Here is a 21,036-nt window from a genome sequence, read left to right as displayed (position 1 = left end):
AAAATAATCTTCAGGTTATTTATTTTTTCACTGTGAAAGTCAGAGTTAAAAATATTATCCTTATTATGTGAAAATCAAACCGGAATATTCTTAAATACGATTCATCTTGTTAACAAATAATTTACTGCTATAATCGAAGTGAATAAACAGCAACAATATGGCTGAAATAATATATATTACAAATCAAGATATTTTTTATTTAAGCTTGCACCTTGAAATGCTTTTCAATATCTTTCTTCAGTCGGTCACCGGTAAAAACCAGATCCGAAAGATCCTTTACTCTTATAGCAGTCTTCGGTAATCTATTTTCATCCGTGAATGTGTAGTATGCCCTGTCTGAATGCAACGACACCGAGCTATCAACACATGACATTGCAGTTTGTCCCACCTCTGTGTTATTGTATACATGACTAGCTGAAGCGGTAGAGGTGTATGGAATTAATTATCTTAGCTATTAAAAGATATTGTAATACATTTAAGAAAGTACCTAGTCGTATATTATTTTACTAAAAACAACCACGTTTATTTGATACACTTAGCTTAGGCTAAAGTATAGAAACATACCTTTTCTGACACATTTAATATTTTACTAGTCGATTTAAATACAGCATACATTGTAATACAACGGCCTAATGTCTAGTTATGTTTTATGAAATGAATCGTAGACAGTGTATGTTATTACCTATTGTTTCCTGAATAAAGTTACTATCGTTATCAAAAGTGTTCATTTGTTCATAGTCGTGTTCTGCACTACTGTCTATAACTCCTGCATACCGCGAAGGCGTCTGTGATTTCCTTTGTAGTCTGCTTTGCCTTTCGTAAAGAAAATTGTGTGGCAGTCGAATTGTTGTTCTTGTATGAATTCAAAAGCTTGGTTAAATCTTTTGCATATTTATCCCTGTTTGTAATTGTTTTTCGTGTATGATAAGCGTGACCGGTGTTTGTCTTTTATTACAGAATTGTACCAGAAAACAATGCTCCTAAAGTGGCAAAATATGCCATTGAGAAATAATTTATTAAATCTATTTCACGTTAATTTTGGAAGACAAGCTTTCTCATATAAATGTTTTTTCATAAAACTTAAATTTGTTTAAATACAAGACAATCATTCATATGCATTTCTGGACGGTGAGGATCACTTACTGTTTGTGATAAGGTACAACTGATAGAAAAGTGTTTAAATACAAGACAATTATTCATATGCATTTCTGGACAGTGAGGATCACTTACTGTTTCTGATAAGGTACAACTGATAGAAAAGTGTTTACGGTAGATAAATTAATAATACACCAAATAGACAAATTATCGGCCAAACTTGTTATTTTCATATGTGCATATACCCATTAGGAAGATCTTTCGAAGCAAAGAACGCCAAAATACAAAGTAAAAATTTATTTGAATTTGTTCATTAAATGCAAATCAAAGTGCGATACGCCTATCGCCTCATGTCTTTATATTAACTGATAAATATTAGGATAATGTTACTAAAGCAGCAATATATACCTCCTGCGATACAAAAATACTGCAAATACACAAATTACTAAAAGCGCAAGCACGACTGTAGAAGTTACTCCACCAATGACTGCACTGTCATTTGAGCTTTGTTCTTCTGCTTCTGATAACGCTAAAGAAACGTAAATATGAAATATATTCGCAAATACATTTTAATTGATAGATTTTCATTGTATATCATTATTGATACCTAATTTTGTATATATACAATACACAGATACTTTACACAAATATTTTTGGCGTAGATAGAAATCATCGTAAACATAGATCTTCTTAGCTTTGAGGATCATGTCAGTTTGACAAACAGCACACTTCAATATCTACTATAATCTAAAGAAATTTATAATATATTTCCTGCAGTACCTAAAGTGTTGCTGAATTATTTCATAGTATTTCCGTTTCAACCCAGTGTAAATTTAGTCAATTTCGGTGAAATAATGTACTTTATGACACGGCAGTAAGTACCAAGCCTAGACTGATAATTTGATATATGGATACCAACCGAATACGCAAACATTACTCGTGATATTTATGAGATATAATCACTTGGATGCATGATAGTAGTACATACCGATGCAACTAGGCTGACCATCCCATGTGTGGTTCTTTAAACAAGTAAAAGATATTTGCGTACCCTTAGCTTGGAAACCGTAATTACAATATAAATATAAAGATGCTCCCTCCTGGTATTGCTGTAGAAGTGTCTCATTTCCGTTCTGTAGTTTTCCATTTTCTACACTTGGCGTGTCACAAAGTGATGCTATAACGATGAAAATAAAGAATAATATTATTCCATTGTTACTTTCAGAAAATAATAGCGTGTCAGTTTTATTTTCTAATGTTTTATTTGCTTGAAGAAAAACAATGATGTCTTTAAATACGGATTGACGTTTGATGACAAAGGAACATCCGAAGTATACGTTTACTTGTTTAAGACATAAAATAATCCAGCGGATCCTGAAAAAAATAAATGAGTATAAACATTTACGTTAACGAAACACATACAAATGTGCTAGTTTGCTACCTCTTATATAATTAAATGAACGTAATGTCTGCAAAAATAGTTGATTTTCTAGAGTTTGTAACCAATGTTGCTCACCACATATAACTGGATCGCCTTGCCATAAACCAGACTCATTGCATCGTTTGTAACGTGAGCCTTTCACTATAATTCCTTTTTCGCAAGAAACTGTTACTGTAGTGTTATAGTCTACACGGGATACAACACCAAATGACGGATCATACTTTATAAACTGATCAGAACTCAAAGCAGTACATGTAATTACTTTGCACACCGCATGCCTTCCATTGAATATACCATCCGCTGTACATATTCGGTACCTTAAGCCGGATGAAACATTATAGCCTTTTTTACACACCACATGCACTTTTTCAGAATATATGACAGAACCTGATGTAAAACTTTCTCCATTTTCCCGAATATAAAATCCATTTAACACCGGCTGAAGGTCGTTGTATTTACATATAACTTCGATACACATAGGGTTGACTCCACTTAGATATGCACCAGACAGACATGTTCTGTTATATATTTGCTTTGGGCGGTATCCATTATTACAGTTAAATGTAATGGTTTCTCCATAGTAAATCTGGTTGTGTTCAATTTTCGACTGGTTTAGAAAAATATAATTCCCATTGGGTAAGTCGGACAAAGTGCATTTCTTTTTCTTACATTCCGATTTGAGTTGACTCCACATTCCACTGGCTTGGCAAGTTCGAATTTCATATGACGCTAGGGCATAATCTTTATTGCATCGCGGTTCAACTTGGCATGAAGTATAGAGCTTGTGTATGTCCTTTGCGGAGCACAAATGCGACATTTTTATGTCAAATTGCCCGTTATCTAGATCGTTTGGAAAAGGACATCTCTTTGCACAATGTGGTATATCAGCACTCCAGGTTTGATTACGAAGACATGTTATTATTTCGGGACCTTGCAGTATAAAACCGTTCCCACAAGAAAAGGAGATACGATTTCCTATAGTATATCTTTCTAATGTAGATATTGTTAAAGGGTTTGTAACAACAAAATGGGGACATTCTGAAATCGAAAAGTTATCATATTTAGAATTTTATAATTGTTCGTAGGTTAATAAAATACACGTTACAAAGGTATACTTTACCCGATTTTAAAACCATTTTGATGACGTTATTCTATCGAAGTTAACGTCGATTCTTTTAACGAATTCACAGTTGATTTAAGAATCCATAGTTACTTTACGGAGCGTTTGTTATCAAATTGTCGTACACATCGAACCCGAGGGTCGACCGTGTTACAGGCCGGTTACAGAAAAGTGTTTATGAATCTAATATTTGTACTGTATATTAGTCAAATTTCGATAACTTGGTTTTATCACGAATTTCAATACGATTCGCTGCAGTTGTTATATAAACATATAGTAAACTAATCCCAAGGTGTGACTCTTGTCATATTTGTTTTTGTACCTTTTTCTTTACCTCTCAAATTTTAACTGAATCAAATGCCTCATTTGATTTGTTTGTTTGTTTTGGGTTTACCGCTGTTTTTCAACGGTATTTCAGTTTTGTAACGGCATGCAGTTAACCTAACCAGTGTTCCTGGATTATGTGCCAGTACAAAGTAACTGCCAACTTTCCTATATGAAACAGACATGAAACGCTATAGAGCTAATGCCTTACTTGAATCAGAGAATTGTCACGGCCTTTAGAACCAAATGCTCAAACGTAGTTCAAGATTTAATGCAACATTTGGCGTGGTTAGAATCAAAATAATGAATGTGTTCCTATATAAACACCAAGGTTTACTAGTAGCTATTAGTAATTAGATTAGAAAGATCTGACAAATTATATTTTTTGTTTAGATATTTAGTACAGTACGCTTACACGTACACGTAGAAATCTCTGCCTCTCTATTTATTTGATTTTCGCTTGAATTTTGGAAGATGCTTGGTTCGTCAAATAAAAATCGGAAGTAAATTGCTATATTATAATTGTAAGTGTCTGCTATAAACTAACCGTTTCAGACCAAAAACAAGATATAATCTTAAATGATTTTGAAACGTTTACGGCTATTTTCGGGTTTTGAATCTTAACACCTAATATAAAACAAAAAGGCATATCCTTACAAGCCTTCGTATGAAATATTAACCTCTATATGGTTATTTGAAAAAATTATTATAGTTATGAATTCTTTTGTAACTAGGGCACCAAAGGTTAGATTTTTAAGCAAAAAGAGCAGCATCATGATGTCTGTATGTAATACTGTTTAAGTAAAGATATGACTTAAACAGACTTGTTCTCAGATTATTCCAAAACTAAAATTGATGATTCTTTTACAAATGATTTATTTGTAATGAGTGCATACTTTAGAACGTTATGAATATTTAATTTATTTTTAATTTATTCATAGTTGTATATCTTTGATCGCCCAGCTACTGGAAATCAAAAAAACAACCTGCATAACATGCTTAATATTCTGTTAGAACATTTGATAAGAAGCAAAATCACATTTCCAATTTCCAATGTGCATGTAAACGTATTTTTATTTCGAGGATCTGTTAAAAACACAGACTAGAAAATCCTTGATTAATGGATAATAGTCAGTTATATACAGAATAAATAAATATTATAAAAAGTGATCAATGCAATAACCATTATCACTGTTAGGACTTCTGTATTTCTTACCTGTCTGGATGCATGTAGGTCTGTCAGTGGTATTATAGTTACCAGAATGCAAACATTGAATGGAAGCTGGTCCATTTAATGTGTAACCTTCGTTACAAACGAACTGTATGACAGTTCCTGCTGTGTTCCGTTGACCATCACTTTTACCAGTATTTGAAACGATATAGCCACTGCCGTTAACTGGAATATCTACAGCTTGACAGGATGCTGGAACGTGTATTTACACTGAATTATACTAATATTTACACGGAATGTTATATATTATGTGGCCCAATAAGCGTTAAAAATAACGTATCGCTTTGTTAAACATTATATTGATTACAGTTGTCAACTTGATCAACTTGAGGTTTTTAAAAAGAAATAAGAAAGTTTCCTGTGAACACATGCTTTTAATTCTCCCTCAGACGAAGTATGGAAAGGATATGTGTTTGTGTCAGTGTAAGAGATATACCTTTCATCGAAATAGCACCACTTGCAACATGCAATGAGTGTAAATGTAAAATCTGGTATTCACTGTTGTGAGGGTCTACAACACTTCATATGAATAGTTGAAATATTGATTTACGCGTAAAAATAAAGAGAAATAATTTGTACAGTCCGACACAAGGTACACTGACTCTACAGTTACAACCAGCCACAACTCATTCATCCATAAGTGAGGTACGCAACGGGGGAAGAAGTTTACTTTCGATTTCTCTAGCGGTGATAAATTACTAAAACCTTTAAATTAGAATATATCATTTTAGTTTAGGGTAACAATATGTTCCATTTAATATGTGCCTTCTGATAATCAATGTCATTTAAGATTTAATAAAAGGTTTATCTTCTCAGCGCGCACCTGTTCCGTGTCCCGATTACTACAGAATCTAGGTCAAAATCCATGTTATTCAGCTTACGCCGAAAAAATGAATGCTAGTTTCAAGAAAGTTCTCGCCGACTCAAGTTTTGACCTTAGCCATAAGCCTACAGACTGGTTGAGAGCTCTTTATGTCATCATTTGAGGTTCATGACTGATTGTTGTTTCAAAAAATCCTTCAATCCGTTTAAAAGATATGATGTGGATAGGAATAAATCTTTTTAAATTTTCACCTTGAGCTTGACCTTGAACCTAGCGAAGTGGTTATACAACTGGGGCATCAGATGAGGTTAACAATTGATGTTAGTTACCAGTGGTTTAAAAAAATATGATGCGGACTTTAAGCTCTAAACACGATCTTGACCTTTGACCTAGTTGCCCAAGTCATACCTGTATCTTGTCGTATTATGATATTGTATAGTTATTGTTTGTAATTTCAACTGCTTTTTATACATGCTTTCGTGGGAGAAGACACGAAAACACAACAAATACAGGGCGACGACACGACGTTTAATACCCACCGACACAACAGTTTGCAAAAAATGATATTTCATGTGTTTGCCCATAAAGTTCGTTATTTCGTCTTAAAGGCCTAGATCCAGTACTAAATAAGTGTCCCCCGCCCCCACCCCCCCCCCCACCAATCCAATATACAACTCCCATCTTATCTGCTGCTTATCAACGATTATGTAACTGTAACTGATTAGAGGGCAATTAGCAAAGCAGGGGTCCCAACTAGACCATGAAGATGTGCGCAGTGGAGTTGAAAGAAAATAATTTTCCTTCAGTGAATGTGGAATAATGATAAAAAATTATTATTATTTTGATATTATATAGATAATAATAATTATTATTTTAATGTTATATTTATAATAATAATAATAATAATAATAATAATTATTATTATTATTATTATTATTATTATTACATATAAAATATTAAAAGATACAGTAATAACATTAAAAATAATAATGATAATAAAACACAGGTATAGTGAAAACTCAATTATTTCTTTGTGTTGACAAACAATATTTTCCGATATCATAATTATTATGAAAAGGGTCATATTGATAAAGGTGATCCTTCCATTATATTTATATATAGAATTGTTACAAAAAGAATGGGAAAAGGATTTTCTCGTATTCATCCAATCACCATTATTTGAATATAAAACTGCTGGGTAAAATCAAATTATTGTGTTCCATCTATTCTGAATTTTCAATTTCAGTTAGTTGCCAAAAGTGTACTTTTTTCATGCTTTACTTTGTAACACTAAAATGTACATTTGGTTTTCAATTTTAGACAAATGTTACAGATATTTTTCTTTACATAGAAATGCCAAAAATTGGTATATCAATAATTACACTGTTTCCCCTTCTCACTAATAATATTGATACACTTGGAGGGTAGACTGGCTTTCCAATAAACAATAACCTATGTTTATTGGAAACATACTGTGATAGTCATTAGTCCTCAACTGTGCTGGTGAAGACAGAAATCCCTTGGCCCATTGCCAAGATCTAGGCCTTTAAATGTTTCTTGTTCTCATGTCTTCTCCCCGACAAGTGAGGACACGAACACAGAACAAGTCAACCGCTTTACGTCACGTTCTGTTTTATTTGTGCCGTCGCGACATCATAGAAGAAATCAGCTACCATAATAACGACACATATTACTGTGTAATTATCAAGCCAGTATCTTGACGTAAAGCCGTCACAGAAATATTTGAAAACACCATAATACCCAATATTCGGTAATAGAATGTTCAAATCATATCAGTCCAGACTAGTACAAACTTCTTGGCAATCTTATGATTATGTTGCTATCTTTTAAAATTAAGCGTTGTTCTGAAAATAATACGAGATTCCACTTAAAATATGTGTAAGCCCTATACGAATGTTACAAACACAACTTCAAATTTTCAAAAATCACATTCCAAAATTGTAAAGCCCTGCGTTTGTAGCACTGTTTCAATTATATTTACAATAAAATGCATTTTTACGCAAGGAACCTTTATTACATTAATATTAACCATGCCTAAATGCCAACGGATTGTTTACTATGTCTTAAAAATCTATATTAAAGAGAAAATCATACACATATTATATTACAGTTCTTTTTGGATCTTAGCATATTAATGTAATTACCTGAAAATATTTGTACTTCACAAAGCGTAAGTATTACATTGTCGCGTCTTGGTACTGCTATGACAACAGACGAAAACATTTCGACACCATCCCACTGTATTCGTATTATATGTTGATTATATTGCTGGCGTTGTTGCAAACTATCATCGTAAATGGTAACTTGTTCATTATTATCAGTATAACCAATTACTTTGAATCTGTACAGTCTTTCGGCAAAATATGCTGAAAGAAGAAAGATAAATAGAGATCTATTTGTAGATGTTTCACTCGGCTCAGTCAGTACGTTGCAACCAAATAAATCTAAACATAGTTTAGCACTTCTACAAATAATTGTGTTTGATAAATTTTCCGTTGTGAAAAGTACAATGTCAAGTACATGTCAAGTACATGTACATGTGTTCGAAATCCTACTACATTTATACATTTATCTAGTCAGGAAAACTATAACCTCATACAGTAAACATATCAAGTTATTTATCAGTCGAATTAAAGCCTACTTTTAATTTTGTTTTGTTTTGTTTATAAGGCAGTATTGTCGAAAACATGTTCCCTACTATCATAAGTACTGTAGGAGCCAAATTTGATTTTCCAGATTACTTTGTCGTTACTTTGTCATTCACTGAGCATTTACATTACACTGGATTTCCATTTATGCCGCAAAGTTATGAATTGTGAAACACCTACCTTCTGTATATTAATATTTCAAAGATGACAATGTTAGAATGGACAGTTGATATAAATGATAATACGCAACTATATGTTATTGAACAGTAATACATGTTTTATTAAATCCTGTTTCCTCTGTGTTGGCACTTATTGTACTTACTGAAAATGAGCAGTTACTACCCGATCAAAATAATACAGAATAAAATGTCTATTTGAGTTAATCCGTATATGTTTTACAGATCCTTTTTTCATACCTGGAGGTATTCTATTGAATATCTTTATTCCTGTTATATAGTACTGTCCGTTAAACTTGATCTTCAAAGAAGCATTTTGTGACGATTGTGGTTTGGTATGGGAACAGCTTCCATGATCAAAATTGCTGTTATCATCGCCGTCAATTGCTAATTCTGCACCGTAGCATTTCCGAGGAAATACTCTCCATTCGCAATAGTCCTCAGGCAGTTGCGAAGCACTGGCATCAAGTGCTATGTTTGGACCTGAAATAATTAATGCAATATATATTATTAGGATTTTAAATCACATGAACAGTTGCACCTACGGAGGTTGAAGCTGGGAAAATCTTAATTGCGGATAAAAAATGACATATTATACCCTTGAAAGTGTGAGCTATATTTTATTTAGTACTAAGTACATTTACTAAATTCCGTCTATATTTTCAGTCTAGGACTAAGGACAACTTATGATCATAAGATTGGGTTCTAGCTGTAAGAATTACACTGAAAAATGCCTAACTAGTTACAGAGAGTTTTCAGAGAAAGTACAGATGTGTAATTTACAGGTTTCAGAAGACAAAAAGATTTAAAATGCATAATACCGATAACTGCAAGGAAATTTGGTTCCTTTTGGATGTTATATCACACCAATACCAAAAATAAAATGTAAGTGTTTCACGGAAGCATAGAACACAACACTTTACTCGTTTGTGTATGTGCGCTCATGATAAACAGTTGTGTGCTCAGGATGAAGTCTCTCGAAGAACCTAGATTCCACAGTTCAAACAGATATAAAACACATATAGAATCATGTCTCGCTCACTAACGCATGATGGCTGATTTAGGACATTTCGTTATTTTGCAGTGGCGTGCACACGGTTTATGTAGTATATTTCGTTGTGTCTTCCTGGCGCACGCGCCAACGCGACATACCGAAATTTTAAAAGATTTGAGGTGTCGACCGTCATGGGCGTGCCTGCGCGACTAAACGAAATCATAAACGGGCCATGAAATCTCTATACACAACAGAACGATTTTTTTTTCACCGGCGTGCGCTCCAATAATATTAAAAACCTTGTTGGTATTTTAGCTTGCCACCAAGACGAAATAAAATATTTTGTTGTCTAGCGTTTGTGTGTCTGCCAGGATGACACAACGAAATGTGTTACATAGCCGCATGCACATCAACGCAACATAACGAAACATTTTATTTCTTCTTGGCACGTTGACGAGCGAAATTATTTTATTTCGTAGATTGATTAAACAAACTCCACAAAATTTAGCGCCCTACCACAATTAATAATTCTAACAGTATAAGTAGCTCGCCGCAAGTGTATGGGTTTGTTAGCAAATTTCTTTTTAATCGTGATTGAGCTTTAAAGCTAGGGTCATCATGGTCCCCGTGTTTTACGATTAAATTATCCCGAGCGTTTGACTTATTATCTAGAGGACATGACATAATATTTCAATCGTTTGACGTCTAATCTCGACCGCACTCGACATCTTTCTTCCTACGCTCGAGATAAAATGAAAATCCAAAAACAAAGTATCCATAATGGTCCTAGATCGATCACATGATTTTCAAAGCTGAAACATGTGTAAGAAACATATGGAAAGAAGTTGCACCCACCATGGGCGATATGTTTAACAAATCATATAAAGTTTACAATCTTAGAACAAAAGTCCAGTAAAGAGTTAGGAGAGTCATATTGTTTTGACGAGGCGAAATGAAGGTTCTTGCACATACAGACAGTATACGAGTATATTATGTATATACAAGTGAAATGATTCACGTAAAGGGTCCTTCAAAAAACCGATTGTTTTACTTCATTTCCTGATATGTTAGTTATGTGTTTGAGCTGTAATTGGTCTAGGACGGCCAAGAACCTTTTGCTTTAAGATAAAATTACTTCGGAAACACGACAACATATCTCGGCCGCTCGACATTTTACTGATCATTTAAAAATATTTTGTAAACACTAAATCTCCTTACAGAGATGCAGATAGCACACCCGACTTTGATTGACACGTTCATGAGAGGTAATGGAACATGCACTCCTAAAGCTCCCGATCACCAGTTTAAGTGGTACATGTACTCTATAATCCAGAACTATTGAATGGACTCGATAATACATCGGATCTGAATCTATCTTTAAGCCCCGACGTTTTGTAACTTTGAGGGAGGGTTGATATTTTGTACAAAAATATTGTAAAAGTATTGTTATTAAGCAGCAGCGAAGATATGTCACAATTTCATTGCGTCAGGGACTTTAGAATTGTGTAAGAAATAACATTTGTCTGCGTTACAAGACTTAGCAGAAAACGAATGTCTTAACACGACTGGTGTTCATAATAGGTAATAAAAACACGTTTTGTATGCTCTCTTGTCGAATAGATCTCGTTTAACAGATGAGAGTTTGTGTTTTCGTACAGCGCTATAGTATTACACTAACATTAAAGTTTTCATAATTGATTTTTGTTATTGTATTCTTTTTTTAATTAATTATTTTCCAGAGATTAATTGATAAAAGTGAGTAGGAGATATGTTAGAGATGTATACGTGTTCTACAGTTCATCCAAAAACACTTCGTTTATCTTGGATTAAAACACATGACTAGGACACGGAATTCATGACATCCATCAAGAGCCAACGGGTCTACGGCGACAGATATTTAGGACATTTACTACGTACAATTAAGGTGGAATGCGCCCCAAATTTTTTTGTCGAATTTCGTCCTGAAATTTATACTGTATAAAATTCAAGATATATGCGATTGAGCTCCGGTTTTACTTTGTCGCCATATGGTTCGTGTTTTTTGCTATTGTGTCACAAACATGGCCCCTGACGTCACTTTTCGTGCAACGCCCAGTTCCGGGTGCTTTCGGTATTTTTCCTTTCATGCGCTCTGAATGTCATATCAATGAAAAATACAAAATATTTGTCATTTTGCATACAGAAAATGCTACTTAATGGTATAAAATTCAGTGAATTAAGATTTACGCCTAGGACGTCAGAGACGATATTGTGACGTCAGAACGGAAAAACTCACATCAAGTTTTGTTACAAATTTTGCCTTAAAATCCAGTTTATAAAAAATCGACTCGATAAAAAACCGTAAAATTTTGGTATGTTGTTTCGCAGTGTATGTACGTCTAGTAGACACATACATACTTAGGGGTCACCGACTTTAATTTTTCAATATTTGACGATATTTTACCCCTACCCCATTAAGACATGACACGTTTAATCGTCATTTTTTAAACAAAAAAATCTAAAGAATATGCGAAGCTGCATGTATTAACGGTAAATTCGGAATGAATTGATAAAATGAATTGACATGAAAGTATTGAGAGACATATGGTGAGATTTGCTAAGAAAATGTTAAAGAAAAAAGTCGATTTTTTTTTTAAACATGTAATAACATTCAAGTGATTACGGACCTGAAATATCTTAATGAGATATTTGGTAAAGGGTATAAATTATGTAAATGACGTTTCGCATCTAAGGATATTATCGAAAAAGACTTTTGATCATTGGTTAATCAACATGTATTATGTGTGTTGATGACTTGAAATGACTTATAATTATTTAGATTTAAGTGTTCAGATTGTGAACACGAAACTACAGTTTCTACATCTATATCCAGGGCATCCGGAGAAACAGAAATGGCTTTTACTTTTCCCGTACTTCTTAAATCTGAAAGCTGCAACTGGTGAGGGTTTTATGAAATATTTTCTAGCATTCATTATTAAGAGCTTGTAACTGCACTTGATCAGAAGGTTCCCGCCAAGAAATAAATTATTTGCATCGGACCAGCATTTGTGCTTGATTGTAATAAAAAGACATCGTCTCAAGAATAAATTCTCTGCGTCTGACCAGCTGCAATACTTTATAGTCATTTGAGGATCTTTTTTTAAGAATAAAGTCTGTTTGCTGGACTAACTACTCTGCCTTACTATGACCTCACTGTCTTTGTCTCTTTGTCTCTCTCGTGCGGAAGGTCGGGGCTTTGATCGCTAGTCGTTTACCAAGGATATAAAAAATGATACCAGTTGCTCAGCATTATGCGTATAGAACAGACTCTTCTCTCAACTCGTAATCTCGTGGAGATTGGTGTCTAAATTGGTAGAATTTGTTTCATGATTTACAATAAATTAATCCGTGTAAAAAATAGTAATTTCGTATCAGATATAGGATCTGGTATACTGTTTTCGTGCTGATAATACATGTGAAATGGAGCAACAGTCCGACATGCGTCGATGAATATTTCTGGTAAAATCAGGCAAACCCTCATATTATAATATTACATAAGAATGAAAATTCTAAATGTTTAAAACATATTTAAGTACATATTTTCACGAAATTAAATCATCAACTGACCGCATACTAGCTTTTTTACAAAGCGAAGTTAGCATTTTGCTTTAAACTGAGAAGATTAGTAACATCTATTCTTCAAGCTTTGAATCTGCATTTTGAAACCATCAATAGGAATAACAAATGGATGATAAAAGTGGATATAGTGTCCATAAGTATTGACCTGGCCCTCAATAGAGAAATAACTACTGCGTAAGTATTCTTTATAGGATTTAAAAAATATCGCATGTGCAAGTAGCTGCGGGGACAAAACGATTAGCCATCAATCTCGGAGTTGTGGGTTGTAGTCCTCAGTCTAACATCTTTTTCTCTTTTTTTTCCAAATTTTATCTCCAAATTTTACAGGACGGAAAATGAATACACTTATCTATTTCTTATTTTATGGTTCATTTATTGAAAGAAATATACTTGTATTCAAGATATTTTGTAGTAAGCGTCGAGTAAAATCTTTAAAGGTATCTAAGATAAAAAGACAAATTACTCCCAAAAATAGAAACTACAAGAGAAATCAATTAGAATTCGTGAAAATCGTCGCAAAAGATATTTTAAGAATAAAAGCAAATACGGTAACACTTCATTATATTGAATTTAAAATATGGTCTGCGGTAATTTCGCACCCGTGGTAACCTGCGTGGAAGTCAGACGGTTAACTATAAAGGTTATTTGTGTAATTTTAGATCTTTTGAGGATACAATATTGCGTAAAGGAACGAAAACGTCCGAAAATATTAACGAAGATTGATGAGTGTCAGGTCAAATACTTACGGACAATTGTACAAGATATACATTTTGTCAAAGGTGTTTCCTTTCACTAGTACATTGCAACTGAAGTTAAGATCGAATATATCGTGAAAATTTCTTATAATAAATACATCTCGTTTTTAACACGAACATGAGGGGTGTAAGTTGAAACACATTCTTTTTTACTCTAACGTCATATAGCCGCAAACCATGTGGGGTGAGGGTGAAGTTATGTTATATTGCAAAATATTAAAGTCGGTGACCCCTAAGTATTTATGTGTCTACTAGACGTACACACATTGCGAAACAACATACCAAAATTATACGTTTTTTTATCGAGCCGATTTTTTATAAACTGAATTTTAAGGCAAATTTTTTAGCAAAACTTAATTTGATTTTTTCCGTTCTGACGTCACAAAATCGTCACTGACATTCTAAGCGTCAATTTCATTTCACTGAATTTTATACTATTGAGTAGTATTTTCTGTTTGCAAAATGAACATTATTTTGTATTTTTCATTTATATGACATTCAGAGCGCGGGAAAGGAAGAATGCCGAAAACACTCGGAACTCGGCGTTGCACGAAAAGTGACGTCAGGGGCCATGTTTGTGACACAATAGCAAAAAACACGAACCATATGGCGAAAAAGTAAAACCGGAACTCAATCGCATATATCCTGAATTTTGTACAGTATAAATTTCAGGACAATATTCGGCAAAAAAAATTGGGGCGCATTCCACCTTAAGGCTAAATACATTACCGGTACAACCTAAAAAGAAATGATTTTTATGGTGTTTGTACAGTGACATGGTTAGCTGGTACAGCAGACTTCGTGAGTATAGTATACGTATTCGTCCATGGCGGGAGAACGGTTAGCAGATGTAGTCACTCAAAGAACCGTAAATAGCACATATTTATTCCTTATATTCATGGCAAAATACAAAATTTTCCACACTAATACATCATACATGTATAATGTCTATGATATATGCTAAGTTTTACCCTTTGGACATAAATTGATTTGATGATAGTAATATTGCAAATGTATTACCTGAAAAATACTTCTCGTCCTGAGTTGTGCCATAACATGTCGTATATGCAATGAATGGAACCAACAGCACAATTCCAGAGTGTCTAAGCATTTCTGTAGAAAATAAATCATTCTCATTTTAATCATGAAATTAACATAACCAAATATACTGAAAAAAGGTAAAATCCGTACAACTTTTAGCTGGAGTTTCCTTTACGAGGATTTGTTGCTCTTGGAACTGTCGAGAGGTTTAACTATCTTGCTGAAAGTGTACGTAATGCAGCAGACGTTAGAAAAAACATTTCTTGAACGACATTAAGCGTCTATGCAAGCAGTTGACAAAGTATTCCTCAGTACAATAAGTTATTTTTGTAATTGAAAGGTAGGTAATTTTAAAAGTAACAAAGTCTGACTTTATCTGCATCAGTAACCATTAGTCATTATTAACATTTAAGCTGATTTTTCTGACAAAAGGCATATACAGTTTTGCAATTCACACACATAATGTTCAGATGCACAGAAAACTGCTTTAAAAAGAGCTAACACATTTGCATACAGCAATCTGGGGTTGCATTCTATCTAATTATCTAAAGATGTGGACAGTAAAATATATATATGGTACGATTATGTGGTTATTACTTTCATGACCTTAATGCAATATATGTTGATTCAGAGAATACCAACAAGCTCATGAATTAGTTTGAATCGGGAATAGAGGATGTCCTTAATAAGCACGCTCCTGTAAAATAGAAAGCTGTAACTCAGGGAGAACCAAAACCGTGGTTCAATGAAAATTTGCAGCAACTAAAACAAGAAGTTCGAAAGTCTAAGCGTAGATGGAGGCGTTGCGGTAAAACAAATCAGTTTGAGTTGCTTAAAACAGTAAGAAACGGGTACAATTTTGAGATCAAACGTCAATACAGAAACATACTCAATGAAAAGATAGAGAACGCAAGCGATCGGCAAGGTTGGAGATCGTCAGAAAATTCTGAATGTCGTTACAAGGGGAATACATTTTATGACAGAAGTTTCTGTACTATTGGTCCAAAACTGTGGAATGAACTGCCGATAGCATTACGCAAAAGTAAATCACTTGAAATGTTATTTAAAAAAAGATCATTCTTAAGACGATGTATGTTACATGTAGAGACTTCATGGTATTGTTTTAAACTTACTGATAATTGTTTTATATGCAATAAAAGCAGGTGTTAATTTTTAACTTTTTGTGAATGTTTACATTTTAAAGTTAATATTTAAGGTTTGAACAACGCCAATGAATATGTCATTGTATAGAAATAGACGTTTAATCAAATTACTCAGTTTCAGTTTCAGTATCCAATCGTTTGTCATTTATGTTATCGGAGGAAATTCTTTCTGAAATCTTTTAAAGTAAACTGTGTACTTCAACTCGAAACGACTTCCTGGATTTATCAAAATGAATGCCGCATTTGATTAGATAAAAATATTTGTTTTGCAAGTTTAATTCATCGCTTGATAAAGATAAACAGTGAAGTACAGGTACTTGTATAGTGCGGAAGTATGGAAAGCAGTATTAAGAAGTGAAATTGTTATTCCGGGTCGTCCAGACTTGGCATGGATTTTGTTTGAAACCAGCAAGAACGAACGAAGCATTCAAATAAGTTGAATATTTAACACTTTACTCTCTGCAATAAGCAACTAACTGGCCTATCGCAATGTGCCCAATGATGCTCTTTTAATTGGTTTTAACGTTGTTTATAGGCCTGGTATGCCTCAGTATAGGAAATATATTAGTTACAAAACAGAGGTTAAATCATTTTAGATCTGTTAAAATATAGGTAAGATACCTGAAAAACAATGTTATCTTAATACAAAAAACGGACGATTCCATCCTTAATTGGTTAAACATCTAGGGTTTCTTTTTATTTAGTTGGCCCAGGAGTATATTTATGCTGTGCATTTTTCTTGTCTTTGAAGTGTGTTCTGCAATAATTCATACCCAGAGATATTTCAGTCTAGGTTTTAAATAAAACATTAGCACGAAAACGGCTTGATGAACAGCTTTTATAAAAAGCTTATATATCTTGAACAATACATTACAAATTTGCAGTGTTGCTTATGCACATATCATGCAGATACATACAACGAATGTTGTAAATGTTGCTTGTCTTTAAACAAGTAAGTCACTTTTTTACAGCTAATGTGTTTGATACCAAGGCGATGTCATTTCAGACGCATTTGAAGTAAGTAAGATGTATTGACTATTCCCATACATACGTAGAATACTTTTTAAAGTATCGGATATTTATTCTATTTCAGCAGAATTCGAGATGAGATGGAATGTTAAGGCAGGCGACCGATACTACGATATCAAGATTACATGATATATAAGGTAAAAGGTCACCAGATATAATCCTTCTTTGTAACACAAAAAGAATTACCATTTTAGAAATGATTTACTCATCTTAAAGGAAAATCACTTTTTCCTAAACCTGTAGCCTTGTATGAAAGTTCTCCTACAGCTTGACAAAAAATGAGAAAACAGAAGGTATTTTGTAGCTCCTAGTGACAAGTCAGTCTCTGGTGGTCCAACAATATTGGAGTTTTAGCTATTTATTCGCAAAGTTTTGAAATAACTAAAATTATGATGAAAAGGGGATTATTTTTATTGCAACAGGCGTTGTCAATAATTAGCAAGAATAAAATCAAAAATAAGTTATTAAAAGCCCCGAAAATAGCTAAATCGAATATAGAATGGTCATTTTAGAATTTTGGCGGTCCTCTTGGCCGCCATCTTGGATATTCTTGGATCACACTTTGATGCGACATCATCATCCATAATTTTCCTGTACATAAGATGTTCCTCTGGTCATTTCTAGAGAATTTATCTGGACCTGTCGTGCACACAAGCAACCCCTCATGAACTGTATTAAGATTTTGACCCAAAGGACTGATATTTCTGAGAATAACAGTTACTGTAGATAAACAGAAAAAAAAATGAGAGAGCACTTAGATATACAGATAAGGACTTGATGTCAATTGTCAATAAGGGGTGACAAGAAAGTATGAGATATAAGATTCTGCATTTCATCCTATAATTATAACATTACAGAACATATTCTATTTGGAAGCATAGAATGAAAATAAACAAAATAAAACCACAATTGTTTTATTCGAGCCTATTCATGAGAGGTAACAAACATCCCTTTTATCGTCAAGCAATTATATTTTTATCAAAAACTTGAATGCATCCATTGGGCCAAACTGACCAGATATGAAATAAACACTTATTGTTCATACAAGTTTACCTTAAATTATTTTTTAAGCTTAACGGCCTGCTGTAACAGTTTAAAGATAGTTCTGCACGTTTGAATCAAATTTATTTCTGCGATGTAGAATTTGATTAACCCTCATTATTTAAAACCTCATAATATACTAAGACAATTCAGCAAATAAAAAGGATAGGGTCGTTTCCTCGATTTTTTTTGCTAGACTGATTTGAAAAATTTGGACCTTACACAAGTTTTCAAAATGGACGTCTACCGGAAAATCAAAATTTTGATAACATTTTCGCGAATAATAATAATAATTTAACCTGTCAAACGCTTTCATATCATATTTAACCTTTAGAAAGATTGTCACGTTGCCGATTTTATTAACTTTACTCACGGGTTGCCACTAATTCATAAAACGATTTTCATTTCCGTATACTAGGTCCAGGTTTTATTCTACGTTATCCAGATAAATGACGTTACGCCATCACTTCCGCTTTATCAAACGTGCAGAAAAACCTTAATTAAATGTTCATTAACTGAATTCGAAGCTCTGTTCGAAGAATATAACTCAAATGAACCAAAAGAAAACTTAGCAAGCGTGGTTTAATTGTGTCTATTTGTGAGTGGTAATGACATTTGCAGCTAACCTTTGATCACTAATTGTTCGAAAATGTAATTGTTTTATTACCAAAAAAAAAAAAAAGTTATTCATTCTGCTATAACTGTTGATATTTACTTTATGCTTTTTAACGCCGTTTTTGAATTCAGAAATGGAATTGTATATGTTGTTCTTCAAGATTAAATAATAAAAAAGAAACTGTTGCTCTTTTATGGAAAGCAAACCGGTATAGCTTTAACGAACACCGTGTTATATCATTTTCTTTTATAAGACAAACTTGTTTCTCTGACATTGTGCCAGCTTCATTTGGAATCTACAAACAACCTAAATGCATACCAAATACAAGGTTTTAGCTTGATATCAACAGTTTCTGAGGTTCTATGGCGTTTTAAGCAACATAAGACAATTTTGCCAAAAATAGCTGTCGCGACATAATTTTCAAGCAGTTACCCTAAGTGTAGCCTTGTTTTGCCCTGTTATGTCATTTTCTACTCTAATCTGCATACAAATTACACATCTATACTGTTGAATAAATTCATGTTTACCTCTGATTGCCAGAAATAAGCAATCTTTAGGCTATAAATGTGCAGTTTTTGAAGAATAAAACAACACCCGAAACAGTGAAAATGTGATAATTTTGGGGTTTATCCTCATTTACAACAAAATTGCAATGCATTTGTCATTTTCTATCAAATCTAATCAAAGTAGCCCATTTCCACCCTCATCTGGCCAGATTTCAATCTTTACCAACGTCACCTTATAGGTTACAACACACAAGATAGCTGTTCTTCTTTATTCTATAAAATGGCATATTTCCAATGGACGCAGCGCACACCAGGACCCATTTTAAATGTCTGTAACTCAAATTTTCTTGAAGAATATTGTCAGTGCTGAATAAAAATCAAATTAAAAGAAAAGTGGGGGTCATGTTTGATGCAAGAAAAATATTTTCAGTCAAACACACACACTGTAAATAAGCTAAAAATGAGACCCTATGTTTAAATGAAAAAATCTATCATATTGTTATTTCATTATGAAAATGCTACCTACATGTCAAGCATAGATCTGTCATGTGATTTTAGCAAACAAAATGTAAAGAAAATAAGGAAAATAGCTCTACAGAGCAAACAAACAGAACTATTTGTATCCGCCATTATGCGACTACAATTTCTTTTTCGCCATTTTCCTATTTAGTGTCTGTATGCCTTTATATGAACACTTAAGTACCGCACTTCTTTTCGCGGATTATTTTTCAAAATTCACGAGTTTATATTATTTACTACATTATATTGACATTCGTTTTCCATTTTTGTTTTACAGTTCAATTAATTGTATTTCAGAAATGTTATGATTTATACCCTGACTAGAGGTATCGAATAATGAAAAAATTATGACGGACAGTTCAAAAGATGTTTCCTTTATCAAATATTCATTCTTAACATTTATTGTAAATAAGAAATATTTATGAAGATAAATACCTTATTTTCAGACGCAAAATATCCAAATGAGTTAGGTTCATTCCTCTGTAGTGTAAAAGCTACTGTAATTAGATTTAAACTTAAATCAAACATTGCAGTAGGGACCTAAGGGCTTCCTTGTTTTATCTACCCAAACTGATAAACAAACTCAAAAACTGAAACTGTTTCAGTCATTTATCATTTCAAGTTTGCCATGCTAACTTGTGAAATCAAACAGAATGAGATAACAGGACCCAGATACACCAAATCATATAAATAACTCAGACCTGTATCGTCCGAAGAAACACAATAATATTTTTGTAATTTGCTTTGCAAAGGCAATAGTCTTTAAAAAAAATGTAATTATGTATTGGGCTAAGTTAATAGTAAGAATTGTTCAGTGAAAACATTGTTATTCGTCCGTGCAACAAATAAAAGGCGCATCAGGTCGCCAGTTCAAT

At 33.3% G+C, this 21,036-nt stretch overlaps 1 protein-coding gene across 1 annotated transcript in view; it reads right to left on the bottom strand.

Annotated features, from left to right (window-relative positions):
* The window catches only part of LOC123524141 (uncharacterized), a 59,924-nt gene extending 39,192 nt beyond the window's left edge, over positions 1-20,732 (bottom strand). Inside the window, exons 1-10 of the mRNA XM_053539820.1 lie at positions 20,597-20,732; positions 15,267-15,359; positions 9,120-9,362; positions 8,200-8,421; positions 5,197-5,403; positions 2,612-3,574; positions 2,084-2,272; positions 1,504-1,624; positions 683-813; positions 212-414 (exon numbers count right to left, since the gene is read on the bottom strand). Of these exons, the coding sequence (XP_053395795.1) occupies positions 212-414; positions 683-813; positions 1,504-1,624; positions 2,084-2,272; positions 2,612-3,574; positions 5,197-5,403; positions 8,200-8,421; positions 9,120-9,362; positions 15,267-15,357 (2,370 nt within the window). The 5' untranslated portion in view covers positions 15,358-15,359; positions 20,597-20,732. The remainder of the gene's footprint in view (positions 1-211; positions 415-682; positions 814-1,503; positions 1,625-2,083; positions 2,273-2,611; positions 3,575-5,196; positions 5,404-8,199; positions 8,422-9,119; positions 9,363-15,266; positions 15,360-20,596) is intronic.
* Positions 20,733-21,036: the final 304 nt, after the last annotated feature.

This window comes from Mercenaria mercenaria, chromosome 3 (assembly GCF_021730395.1).
Source record: "Mercenaria mercenaria strain notata chromosome 3, MADL_Memer_1, whole genome shotgun sequence".
Taxonomy (NCBI): Eukaryota; Metazoa; Mollusca; class Bivalvia; order Venerida; family Veneridae; genus Mercenaria; species Mercenaria mercenaria.
The sequence above is the reverse complement of the archived record's forward strand: the minus strand, read 5'-3'. Positions and strand labels throughout refer to the sequence as shown.